Source organism: Bubalus kerabau, chromosome X, assembly GCF_029407905.1.
Source record: "Bubalus kerabau isolate K-KA32 ecotype Philippines breed swamp buffalo chromosome X, PCC_UOA_SB_1v2, whole genome shotgun sequence".
Taxonomy (NCBI): domain Eukaryota; kingdom Metazoa; phylum Chordata; class Mammalia; order Artiodactyla; family Bovidae; genus Bubalus; species Bubalus kerabau.
In genome coordinates, this window is record NC_073647.1 from 48,875,251 (window position 1) to 48,888,604 (window position 13,354).

The following is a 13,354-nucleotide window of genomic DNA, read 5'->3' on the forward strand; positions in this document are numbered from 1 at the left end:
TTATTTTAAGAAATTAAACAGAAGACACAGTTGAAGCCCCCTTTTTACCCCTCCGTGATCCCCTCTCTTCCTATCCAAATGTTTTCACTATTCAGAATTTGCTACCAACCCACAATCACACAGAGACATGATGACACTCTCCATCCCGAAGTGCAGCTCATGTTTTTCTAAATGTCCACCAGGGTCTGCTAAGCACCAATATTGGTCCCCTGTTGCTTCTGGATGAAGCCAATTGTCCCTAATGCCCAGTGGAGGGATACCCATTTATAAGAGAGGCTGCTTTTGTAGTGAGTCAATGCAGGGGTCTCCTGTGCTCTGTTAGAGAGGTCCCTCTATTAGATGTATAGCTATTGTGGGGTAAGATGGAGTATAAATGAAGAACACCCTGAATGCCTTGAATGCTCTGGAGTCCTAGAGACCATTATGAATTCAAGAAACCAAGGCGAGTTGTTAGAAAAATAGTTCAATAACAGTGTAAGCATTATGGTCAGTGCCTTTGAATATTTTCTACTTCTGTCCAATGAAATGACCTAGAACCAATAACACTGCTTTAAGAATGAACACATATAGTGCTCATTGTAGAATAAAGGTATCAGATCATTCAGAGGTCAATTTTAACATCACTAAGAATGAGAGAGCAAGAAAATATCTGTTAAAAAAATCTCTGCATCTCACCCTTCCCTGACCCTCACCAGTGCTTACTAAAGAGTCTGAAACAAAGCACATACCCAATGTTTGTCTACTGAATTGAACTGACTTGAATTAGGTAAAAAGATGGAATAATGGAAGCAGTATTATTGTTACAATCTGAAGTTCTCACAGAACCACTCAACCACTCACATTTGCCCTAGTGGTCAAGAACTCCTCTGAAATATATAAGGTGGCTTCTCTTCACTTATAGCTGCTGCTGTTTAGTATTCCAAATTGTTTCAGAAAAGTTGCTTCTTGCATAGAGTCTACTGGTGACAATAAACTTGATGCCTCCTCGAGTGAGCAGTGGCGTAGAAAGGACAACTTTATCCCTCCTTGATTTAGGTGCTGCATATAAAGATGAAACCAGCCAAAGGGAGAAGGAAGATGACAAAGTCACTCCTGGTAAAAGTCATACCTACGTCTGGCAGATCCTGAAAGAAAATGGTCCAACAGCCTCTGACCCACCATGTCTCACCTACTCATATCTTTCTCATGTGGACCTGGTGAAAGACGTGAACTCAGGTCTCATTGGAGCCCTGCTAATTTGTAGGGAAGGTAAGTATAAGAAAAAGTAGGAAGTACAAACATCTGTGTCGATTCATAAAAAATGGTGCTTCACTCTTTAATCTGAAACAGGTTTCTTTTGCTTAGAATCATGGCCATGGAAAGGAGAATAGTCTCTGAGATGAATAGAACTGCATGGTAGGATCTATGCATCCCATGTAGCCACAAGGCACTCTAATGGCCAACAAAAGCCAAATTCTGGAATTAGGTATCTCTTCTCTTCCCTGGTGGCTCAGACAGTCAAGAGTCAGCATACAATGCTGGAGACCTGGATTCAATCCCTGGGTTGGGAAGATCCCCTGGAGAAGGAAATGGCAACCCACTCCAGTATTCTAGCCTGGAGAATTCCATGGTCAGAGGAGCCTGGAAGGCTATAGTCCATGGGTTCGCAAAGAGTCGGACACAACTGAGTGACTTCACTTTCACTTTCTCTTCTTCTGCTTTATGCTTCACATATCCTATGGGCTGTCTCAGTAGTCCTTTATACAAATTTTGCATTAGGTTCCTTGAAACCTCCATGAAGGTAAATAGTACATCTAAGTGTGTGACTAATGCTCAAAATTCTCCAAGCCAGGCTTCAGCAATACGTGAACCATGAACTCCCAGACGTTCAAGCTGATTTTAGAAAAGGCAGAGGAACCAGAGATCAAATTGCCAACATCCACTGGATCATTGAAAAAGCAAGAGAGTTCCAGAAAAACATCTATTTCTGCTTTATTGACTATGCCAAAGCCTTTGACTGTGTGGATCACAATAAACTGTGGAAAATTCTTCAAGAGATGGGAATACCAGACCACCTGACCTGCCTCTTGAGAAACCTCTATGCAGGTCAGGAAACAACAGTTAGAACTGGACATGGAACAACAGACTGGTTCCAAATAGGAAAAGGAGTACATCAAGGCTGGATATTGTCACCCTGCTTATTTAACTTATATGCAGAGTACATCATGAGAAATGCTGGGCTGGAAGAAGCACAAGATGGAATCAAGATTGCTGGGAGAAATATCAATAGCCTCAGATATGCAGATGACACCACTCTTATGGCAGAAAGTGAAGAGGAACTAAAAGGCCTCTTGATGAAAATGAAAGAGGAGAGTGAAAAAGTTGGTTTAAAGCTCAACATTCAGAAAACTAAGATCATGGCATCTGGTCCCATCACTTCATGGGAAATAGATGGGAAACAGTGGAAACAGTGTCAGACTTTATTTTGGGGAGCTCCAAAATCACTGCAGATGGTGATTGCAGCCATGAAATTAAAAGATGCTTACTCCCAAATCATCCCCCCATCCCTCTCCCACAAAACATGTATAATATCATATAAGAAACGAGTCGCCAGTCCAGGTTCGATGCAGGATACAGGAAGCTTGGGGCTGGTGCACTGGGATGACCCAGAGGGATGGTATGGGGAGGGAGGTGGGAGGGGGGTTCAAAATAGGGAACACATGTACACCCATGGTGGATGCATGTTGATGTATGGCAAAACCAATACAATATTGTAAAGTAAAATAATAATAATAAAATAAAATAAATAAAAAATAAAAGACGCTTACTCCTTGGAAGGAAAGTTATGACCAACCTAGATAGCATATTCAAAAGCAGAGACATTACTTTGCCAACAAAGGTCCGTCTAGTCAAGGCTATGGTTTTTCCAGTAGTCATGTATGGATGTGAGTGTTGGATTGTGAAGAAAGCTGAGCGCCAAAGAATTGATGCTTTTGAACTGTAGTGTTGGAGAAGACTCTTTTTTTTTAATATAAATTTATTTATTTTTGAGAGTCCCTTGGACTGCAAGGCGATCCAACCAGTCCATTCTAAAGGAAATCAGTCCTGGGTGTTCTTTGGAAGGAATGATGCTGAAGCTGAAACTCCAGTACTTTGGCCACCTCATGCGAAGAGTTGACTCATTGGAAAAGACCCTGATGCTGGGAGGGATTGGGGGCAGGAGGAGAAGGGGACGACAGAGGATGAGATGGCTGGATGGCATCATTGACTCGATGGATGTGAGTTTGAGTGAACTCCGGGAGTTGGTGATGGACAGGGAGGCCTGGCGTGCTGCAATTCATGGGGTCGCAAAGATTCAGACATGACTTAGCAACTGAACTGAACTGAACTGAATGGTGTATAGGCCATTTCGGGAGGTTAGTTTGTCATCTGTAACCCCAAAGCAAAAATCTGAGAAAAGCAAGAATTTATACATGCTTATAAGTTCTTATGTTAAAAATCATAGTCATTTAAATTAAACCTTTTGTTTTATTTATTTTTTTACAGTCATTTGTAGTTTATTCTTTTTTTTTTTCCTCCTAGGAGCATGGCCCCTGCTTTTATTTTTGTTTATTTTTTAAATATAAATTTGTTTATTTTAATTGTAGGCTAATTACTTTACAATATTGTATTGGTTTTGCCATACATCAATATGAATCTGCCACAGGTGTACACGTGTTCCCCATCCTGAACCCCCCTCTCACCTCCCTCCCCATACCATCCCTCTGGGTCATCCCAGTGCACCAGCCCCAAGCACACTGTATCATGCATCGAACCTGGACTGGCGATTCGTTTCATATATGATATTATACATCTTTCAATACCATTCTCCCAAATCATCCCACCCTCGCCCTCTCCCACAGAGTCCAAAAGACTGTTCTATACATCTGTGTCTCTTTTGCTGTCTCACATACAGGGTTATCGTTACCATCTTTCTAAATTCCATATATATGCGTTAGTATACTGTATTGGTGTTTTTCTTTCTGGCTTAATTCACTCTGTATAATAGGCTCCAGTTTCATCCACCTCATTAGAATTGATTCAAATGTATTCTTTTTAATGGCTGAGTATTACTCCATTGTGTATATGTGCCACAGCTTTCTTATCCATTCGTCTGCTGATGGACATCTAGGTTGCTTCCATGTCCTGGCTATTATAAACAGTGCTGCAATGAACATTGGGGTATACGTGTCTCTTTCAATTCTGGTTTCCTCCGTGTGTATGCCCAGCAGTGGGATTGCTACGTCATATGGCACTTCTATGTCCAGTTTTTTTAAGGAATCTCCACACTGTTCTCCATAGTGGCTATACTAGTTTGCATTCCCACCAACAGTATAAGAGGGTTCCCTTTTCTGCACACCCTCTCCAGCATTTATTGCTTGTAGACTTTGTGATAGCAGCCATTCTGACTGGCGTAAAATGGTACCTCATTGTGGTTTTGATTTGCATTTCTCTGATAATGAGTGATGTTGAGCATCTTTTCATATGTTTGTTAGCCATCTGTATGTCTTCTTTGGAGAAATGTCTATTTAGTTCTTTGGCCCATTTTTTGATTGAGCTGCAGGAGTTGCTTGTATATTTTTGAGATTAGTTGTTTGTCAGCTGCTTCACTTGCTATTATTTTCTCCCATTCTGAAAGCTGTCTTTTCACCTTGCTTATAGTTTCCTTTGTTGTGCAGAAGCTTTTAATTTTAATTAGGTCCCATTTGTTTATTTTTGCTTTTATTTCCAATATTCTGGGAGGTGGGTCATAAGAAGATCCTACTGTGATTTATGTCGGAGAGTGTTTTGCCTATGTTCTCCACTAGGAGTTTTATAGTTTCTGGTCTTATGTTTAGATCTTTAATCCATTTTGAGTTTATTTTTGTGTATGGTGTTAGACAGTGTTCTAGTTTTATTATTTTACAAGTGGTTGGCCAGTTTTCCCAGAACCACTTGTTAAAGAGGTTGTCTTTTCTCCATTGTATATTCTTGCCTCCTTTGTCAAAGATAAGGTGTCCATAGGTGCATGGATTTATCCCTGGGCTTTCTATTTTGTTCCATTGATCTATATTTCTGTCTTTGCGCCACTACCATATTGTCTTGATGACTGTGGCTTTGTAGTAGAAATGTAATACACCACATTAACAAATCGAAAAAATAAAAGCCATATGATTATCTCAATAGATGCAGAGAAAGCCTTTGACAAAATTCAACATCCATTTATGATCAAAACTCTCCAGAAAGCAGGAATAGAAGGAACATACCTCAACATAATAAAAGCTATATATGACAAACCCACAGCAAACGTTATCCTCAATGGTGAAAAATTGAAAGCATTTCCCCTAAAGTCAGGAACAAGACAAGGGTGCCCACTCTCACCACTACTATTCAACATAGTTTTGGAAGTTTTGGCCACAGCAATCAGAGCAGAAAAAGAAATAAAGGGAATCCAAATTGGAAAAGAAGAAGTAAAACTCGCACTGTTTGCAGATGACATGATCCTCTACATAGAAAACACTAAAGACTCCACCAGAGAAGTACTAGAGCTAATCAATGAGTATAGTAAAGTTGCAGGATATAAAATCAACACACAGAAATCCCTTGTATTCCTATACACTAATAATGAGAAAACAGAAAGAGAAATTAAGGAAACAATTCCATTCACCATTGCAATGAAAAGAATAAAATACTTAGGAATATATCTACCTAAAGAAACTAAAGACCTATATATATAGAAAACTATAAAACACTGGCAAAAGAAATCAAAGAGGACACTAATAGATGGAGAAATATACCATGTTCATGGATCAGAAGAATCAATATAGTGAAAATGAGTATACTACCCAAAGCAATCTATAGATTCAGTGCAATCCCTATCAAGCTACCAACGGTATTTTTCACAGAGCTAGAACAAATAATTTCACAATTTGTATGCAAATACATATAAAAAACCTCAAATAACCAAAGCAATCTTGAGAAAGAAGAATGGAACTGGAGGAATCAATTAAACCTTTTATAAAAATATTTTTTATTAGGAATTCTCTAGCCATCTTGTGGACTCTGTGCTCTTACTGCCAAGGGCCTGGGTTCAATCCCTGGATGGGGAAGTAAGATCCTACAAGCTGCACAGTGTGGACAAAAAAAAAAAGTTAAAAAAAACTTTATTGAAATGTTTGTGAAAAAACATTTAAAAATTTATTGAAATATAATTTTTAAAATTATTGAAATATAATTAACCAACAACACTGTTATAGTTACAAGTGCACAGAGTGAATGAAGTCACTCAGTCATGTCCAACTCTTTGCAACCCCATGGACTGTAGCCTACCAGGCTCCTCTGTCCATGGGATTTTACAGGCAAGAGTACTAGAGTGGGTTGCCATTTCCCTCTCCAGTGTACAACCTAGTGCCAAATGAATGAACAAATGAAAATATACTCAACATCTCTAATCATTAAGGAAATGCAAATCAAAACTTTGAGATATTACCTCACACCTATCAAAGTCTCTCAATCGTGTCCGACTCTTTGCGACCCCATGGACTGTAGCCTTCCACGCTCCTCTGACCATGGAATTCTCCAGGCAAGCGTACTGGAGTGGGTTGCCATTTCCTTCTCCAGGGAATCTTCCCGACCCAGGTATCGAACCCGGGTCTCCCACATTGTAGGCAGATGCTTTACCCACTGAGCCACCAGGGAAGTCCTACCTATCAGAATAGCTATTATCAAAAAGGCCATTAATAACAAGTGTTGGTGAGGATGTGGAGAAATAGAGAATCTCCTGCACTGTTCTGTGTGTGCTAAGTCACTTCAGTCATGTCCAGCTCTTTGTGATCCCATGGATTGTAGACCCCCAGGCTCCTCTGTCCATGGAATTCTCTGGCGAGAATACTAGAGTGGGTTGCCATTTCCTTCTCCAGGGGATCATCCTGACCCAGGGATCGAACCCAGGTCTCCTGCATTGGCAGGCAGATTCTTTACCATCTGAGCCACCAGAGAAGCCCTTGGGGAAGATTACTCAGCAATAAAAAAGAATGAAATCTTGCTATTTGTGACTACATGGATGGACCAAAGGGCATTAAGTGAGATAAATCAGACAGGGAAAGGCAAATACTGTATCATTTCATTTATATATGGAATCTAAAAAACAAAACAAATGAACAAAAATAATAACACAGAAACAAAGCTGTAGAAAAAGAGAACAAACAGGTGATTGCCAGAGGGGAGCGAGGTTGAGGGATGAGTGAAATAGTTGAGGGCAACTGAAAGGTACAGATCTCCAGTTACAAAATAAATGAGTCACAGGGATGAAATGTACAGCATGGGGAAGAGAGTCAATAACAGTGTAATAATCTGTATTGTGATAGATGGCAATTAGACTTGCTGTAATCATCTTGGAATGTAAAGAAATACAGAATCACTATGTTGTGCACTTGGATTGTACATGTAATGACATATGTCCATTATAGTAGTATCATATGGTATCATATGTCATATAATGTCATATATCATATAGTATCATATAGTATGATATATATGTCATAGTATATCCTTCCCTCTTCTACCCTCTGGCAAGCACTGTCTTTTAAACTGTCTCCATAGTTTTGGCAGAATGTCTTTTCCAGAATGTCAAATAGTATGTAGCCTTTTCATATTGGCTTCTTCCACTTGTACTGTGTATTTAAGCTTCCTCCATGTTTTTGATGGCTTGATAGCCTATTTCGTTTTAGGGCTGAATAATAGTTTGTTGTCTAGATGGACCGAAGTTTATTTATCCATTAACCTACTAAAAGATACCAATTTCACTGCTTGATAATTATAAAAATATTGTAAGAAGATTTAAAGTCTTTTCAGACAGCTTTATCTGTATTTTAAATTTGTATGGGTGAGTTACTTTCTTCATCCAGTTTAACTTTTACTTTCTAAGCATCAAGAGTAAAAGAGAGAGAAAAGAACATTATAAACAAAACTCTTCCTACTCAAAATAAACCTGCACTTCCCAATCAAATGAAAAAAGAAAGAAAGACAACTAACAAATTCAACAGTTAAACCATGAAGCAAGGTCATTTGTAACATTGATAACTTTAAATATTGATATACATGGTGTTCACTTTAAGTATGAGTATAGGTATTTAACATGGATAATTGTTACTTTGCTCATAACTTTTAATTTACAATTGCAGAAGTTAAAAAAAAAGTTAAAAGCATAATAGAAATTTTCTATCAATTCAGTTCAGTCGCTCAGTCATGTCTGACTCTTGGTGACCCCATGGACTGCAGCATGCCAGTCCTCCCTGTCCATCACCAACTCCCGGAGCTTGCTCAAACTCATGTCCATCGAGTCAGTGATGCCATCCAACCATCTCATCCTCTGTTGTCCCCTTGATCTTTCCCAGCATCAGGGTCTTTTTCAATGAGTCAGTTTTTTGCATCAGGTGGCCAAAGTATTGGAGTTTCAGCATCAGTCCTTCCAATGGATATTCAGGACTGATTTCATTCAGGATTGACTGGTTTCATATCCTTGCAGTCCAAGGGACTCTCAAGAGTTTTCTCCAACACCACAGTTCAAAAGCATCAATTCTTTGGCATTCAGTTTTCTTTCTAGTCCAACTCTCACATCCCTACACAAGTACTGGAAAAACCATAGCTTTGACTAGATGGAAATTTGTTGGCATTTTTTCTGTATTTTAATAGAAAATATATTTAATTTATTATTTACATATATGCACATTTCCATAAGCAATGTGTATGATTTTTGCAGTTTTTCTTTTGTATGTTTGTTGTGAATATATACATGTACATCAAATATGATTATATGGACTTGTCATTTGATTATTTTTCTTTTTTTAGTAATTAATTTTTGTCATCTTTTATAAAAGTAATGGTGTGCAACAAATTTGAAACTTTTTATCAAGTCCTTTACCCCAGATAATTTTAGGAGCACTGGTATAGATGTGACACCAAGGAAATTATGCTATGGTTAAGTTAATAAGGGGATGACAAAGGATGACATGGTTGGATGGCATCACTGACTCAATGGACATGAGTTTGAGAAAACTCCAGGAGTTGGTGACAGGGAGGGCTGGTGGGCTGCAGTCCATGGGGTTGCAAAGAGTCCGACACAACTGAGTGACTGAACTGAACTGAATTGAAGTTAATAAGAGATCAAGAGACAAAGCAGTTGATTAAGTCATGTGTCCTCCTAGTGTCATTTTCCTGTGATAGGATTTTCTATAGAAGATAAATGCTCTCACTTCTTTTTCAGGAACTCTGATCAAAGAAAGGACACAGACCTTGCACAAATTCGTACTACTGTTTGCTGTATTTGATGAAGGTTAGTGATCTGCAATCGAATTTTGGTCTGCTGAAAGAAATGAAATAGACTAATGTAACATGGTACTTGAGCATGAGGGCTGTGAATGGAATGATGTAGATAGGGATGAAAATGAAAGCCAAGAACAAAATGCCCGCAGACTTCCATGGGCAGCTATGAAGTAAGAAGAGAGAGGAGCTGGGTAACAGATGGCCTTGTCTCTCATTAAATCTGTCAACAAAGACTTTTCACTTTCCTTTTTTGCTCATGTAGAAGGAAAGGAAAGCTTAATGATTTGATCAAGGCGGGAGAGGTACAAGCTTGGGTTCTAGAGCACACACTCTTCCCACAGTCCCAGGGCAAGGCTACTTTATGTGGAAGCCGGTGGGTGGAAGCGGGTGGGTGGAAGTGGGTGGAGCTCTCCACGCAGGAGCACTTGCTGATCCAGTGGGTGAGCCACGTCTCTGCTCCTGGCGCCCAGTGCCTTCTTGCGGTGAGTGACCTGCGCACCTTCTCCCAGCTGAGTTGAGGTGCAGCAGTTTTGCACAAGTAACTCTGGTCTGAAGGACGGGAAGGGGCAAGGCCTCTGCCCCCCACAGCATCTCTTGTATGTAATTTTTTTTTGTTTGCTTGTTAGTTTTAGTTAAACTTCATGTGTGCTAAGTCGCTTCAGTCATGTCCGACTCTTGGCGACCCCATGGATTGTAGCCCACCAGGTTCTTCTGTCTGTGGGATTCTCCAGGCAAGAATACTGGAGCAGGTTGCCTTTTCCTCTTCCAGGGGACCTTCCTAACCCAGGGATCGAATCCGTCTCCTGCTTTGTCAGGCAGGTTCTTTCCTGCAGAGCCACTAGGGAAGCCCTTGGTGAAACTTGGGGTGCATTTATTTACTTTTTCACACATCACCAATCATGGACACAAGTGGCTGAGGCATCTGTCTCTACTCAGGAAAACAGCACAATTGAGTGGCTATCACATCTTATGGAGAATTTCAGTCATTGGTCACAGCATTTAAGAGCTCCTGGTTTTGGTCCTACAAGCCCTTTTGGAAGTGACCTATTGCTTTATTTTCTCAATGCCTCCTCTTTAAAAGAAAATTTTTACTGCAAATAATATATATTTAAGGTGTATGAAATGATTTTAGATAAATATAGATAGAGAAATGATTACTACAGTCAAGTTAAACTGCCTGGCCGCATAGTTATCATTTTTGTGTGAGATCTATTCCCTGAGCTTATTTCTGGTGTTCAATGTAGTTTGCTCATCATGCTGTACATTAGATCCCCAGAACTTGTTTGTCTTAAAAGTGAAAGGTTGTCCCATTGGACCAACATCTCCCCATTTCCCAAAACCCTTGCAGTCACCCTTATCTTCTGTGTTTCTGTGAGTATGCTTTTTCTTATCTTCATCTCTTACTTTTTAAATAACTTTAGCAAGTTACTTAACCCCTCTGTGTCTCAGTTTCCTCCATTTTAAAGTTGAAATAATATCTACTTTTTCATAGGATAGTTGTGAGGATTGACTGATTTCAATTCAGTAACACAGGACCTTGCTTCCCTATAGCTCAGTTGGTAAAGAATCCACCTGCAATGTGGGTGACCCAGGTTCAATTCCTGGGTTGGGATGATCCCCTGGAGAAGGAATAGGCTACCCACTCCAGTATTCCTGGGCTTCCCTTGTGGCTCAGTTGGTAAAGAATCTGCTCGCAATGCGGGAGACCTGGGTTCAATCCTTGGGTTGGGAAGATCCTCTGGAGAAGGGAAAGGCTACTCACTCCAGTATTCTGGCTTGGAGAATTCCAAGGACAAGTCCATGGGGTCACAAAGAGTTGGACACAACTGAGCGACACTTTTCTGAGGACACACTCTCACTTCACTTTCACTTTTCAGGACATAAGGTGGTGTTAGTACTTCTGCTTTCTTCTCCTCCTGATAGAATCGTTCTATCATCACCTTCTCTCTCCTCTGGATCTTCCTACACTGCCATCTTCTGAACTGAGACCCCTATCACCTCTCCCCCAACTAGTCTTCTTGTCTTTTTGTGCCCCCAACACTTCGTTCTTACTGTAGCAGCCAAAGGGAGCTTACTGAAATGTGAATCTGATCTTGTCACACCAGTCTTTAAAATCCTTCAGTTTCACAAGGCAAAATGGAAACTTCTTTACACAATAATATGTGGCCTCATCCCCGACTACCTGTCTAGCTTTGTTTTGCTCCTCTTGCTGTCTCACCATTCCCATTGCAACCACACTGAACACATTTTGTGTTACACCCACACATGCTATGCTTTTTCTAGCATTCAGGCCTTTGCTCATGCCATTTCCTTGGCCTGGAAAGCGTGTCTCCAGCTTCATGTCAAGTAAGTTTCCACTCCTTCTAGCCTCTGTTAGATGCTTCTTTATGTATTTCCACAGCACTTGAGCTTCCTGCTTATCACACTAAACCATACTGATCTTCTTTACCCTCCTGTTCCTTTCTCTTCAAGCAGAGTGAAGTGCCTTCTCTTCTCTGGTCCCATAATACTCTGTTCTTATCTCTTATATTTCACTCTTCATTCTTTGTAATAATGGTCCACGTCTCTGTCTATTTGAGCTACATTGTAAGCACCTTGAAGGCATAGGCTGTGTCTACTTCTTTGTCATCAGTGCTAGTGCTCAGTGTGCTGTGCTGTGCTCAGTCGCTCAGTCATGTCTGACTCTGCAATCCCATGGACTGTTGCCCATTAGTCTCAGTCCATGGGATTCTCCAGGCAAGAGTACTGGAGTGGCTTGACATTTCCTCCTCCAGGGGATCTTCCCGACTCAGGGATTAAACCCGAGTCTCTTGCATCTCCTGCATTGTCAAGGGGATTCTTTACCACTGAGCCACCTGGGAAGCCCTAATGCTCAGTAGTACTCAGTAAACATGTTTGACTGAATGAACACATGAGTGGATGACCGGATAAATGAACTTATGAGAGTTCACCAAAGGTTCGGTGCTTCAGAAAGTTTGTCTTTTGTATAGAAGGGCAACCTCAGTTCAGTGCAGTCACTTAGTCGTGTCCAACTCTGTGATCCCATGGACTGCAGCATGCCAGGGTTCCCTGTCCATCACCAACTCCCTGAGTTTACTCAAATTCATGTCCATTGAGTCTATGATGCCATCCAACCATCTCATCCTCTGTTGTCCCCTTCTCCTCCTGCCTTCAATCTTTCCCAGCATCAGGGTCTTTTCTAATGAGTCAGTTCTTGAGGGCAACCTCAAGGCACTGCTAATAATAATATTTCTGCTTCTTTCACTTTTATTAATTTCAGTGACAAGGTTGGGAAGGTTTCCTGTCCATGGGCTTTCATTATTACAGACTGGATGAAGCAAGTAGGACAGGGACAGGTACTGGCAGCCTTTTCTTAGGAGGATTTTCATGTTCTCCCTCTAACATAAGTCAACCAGTGAATAGAAGTCATCATGATACAAACTAACCAATATTCTCCCTTCTCCTAGTGATCATTTGTCATTATTCCCTTCTACCTACTGTCATGGATAAATATAGACAGATAGCATCAGTCCGAGCAATAAGGGTCTGCCTTTTGGTAATTGTCTTCTCCCTTTTGCCTACTGACTTTGAGGGCAAGTCATCTCCGCTGACAAAAAAGATGTGAGCCTTATTTGCCTGATGGGAGGGAGGGAAGGGGAAAGGGAGGGTCAGTCATGAGACAGACACTTAACTGGCCCTCTGTTTCTGTCCTTTCTCAACAGGGAAAAGTTGGCACTCGGGAAAAAATGAGTCCTTGACACGTGTTATGGATTCTGCACCTGCACTGCACACCATCAATGGCTATATAAACAGGTCTCTGCCAGGTATGTACAGCCTGCTCAAGAATCCTCAGGATCTTCTACATTCACCACCAGAGATCTCTTCTCCAGTTGTCCTCAGATATTGAATTCTGGCCTCTGGGGGATCTTATGGTACGGTGACCAGTCCTTCTCGCAGTCATCAAAAAATTAAGGACTGCTAGTGTATACAGTGTGTACAAACATGAGTTTGGGTAAACTCAGGAGCTGGTGAT

The 13,354-nt window shown here is 40.7% G+C and overlaps 1 protein-coding gene and 1 non-coding gene across 3 annotated transcripts in view; one reads left to right on the plus strand and one right to left on the minus strand.

Annotated features, from left to right (window-relative positions):
* Positions 1-13,354, plus strand: part of F8 (coagulation factor VIII) — a 143,012-nt gene that overhangs the window by 24,145 nt on the left and 105,513 nt on the right. For both annotated transcript variants that reach the window (XM_055563762.1, XM_055563763.1), the window contains 3 exons: positions 1,036-1,248; positions 9,263-9,331; positions 13,044-13,145. In XM_055563762.1, the coding sequence (XP_055419737.1) occupies positions 1,036-1,248; positions 9,263-9,331; positions 13,044-13,145 (384 nt within the window). The remainder of the gene's footprint in view (positions 1-1,035; positions 1,249-9,262; positions 9,332-13,043; positions 13,146-13,354) is intronic.
* On the minus strand, positions 10,242-10,367 carry LOC129640490 (small nucleolar RNA SNORA25). The gene has a single exon (XR_008708857.1). It is a non-coding gene; the product is annotated as a small nucleolar RNA SNORA25 (small nucleolar RNA).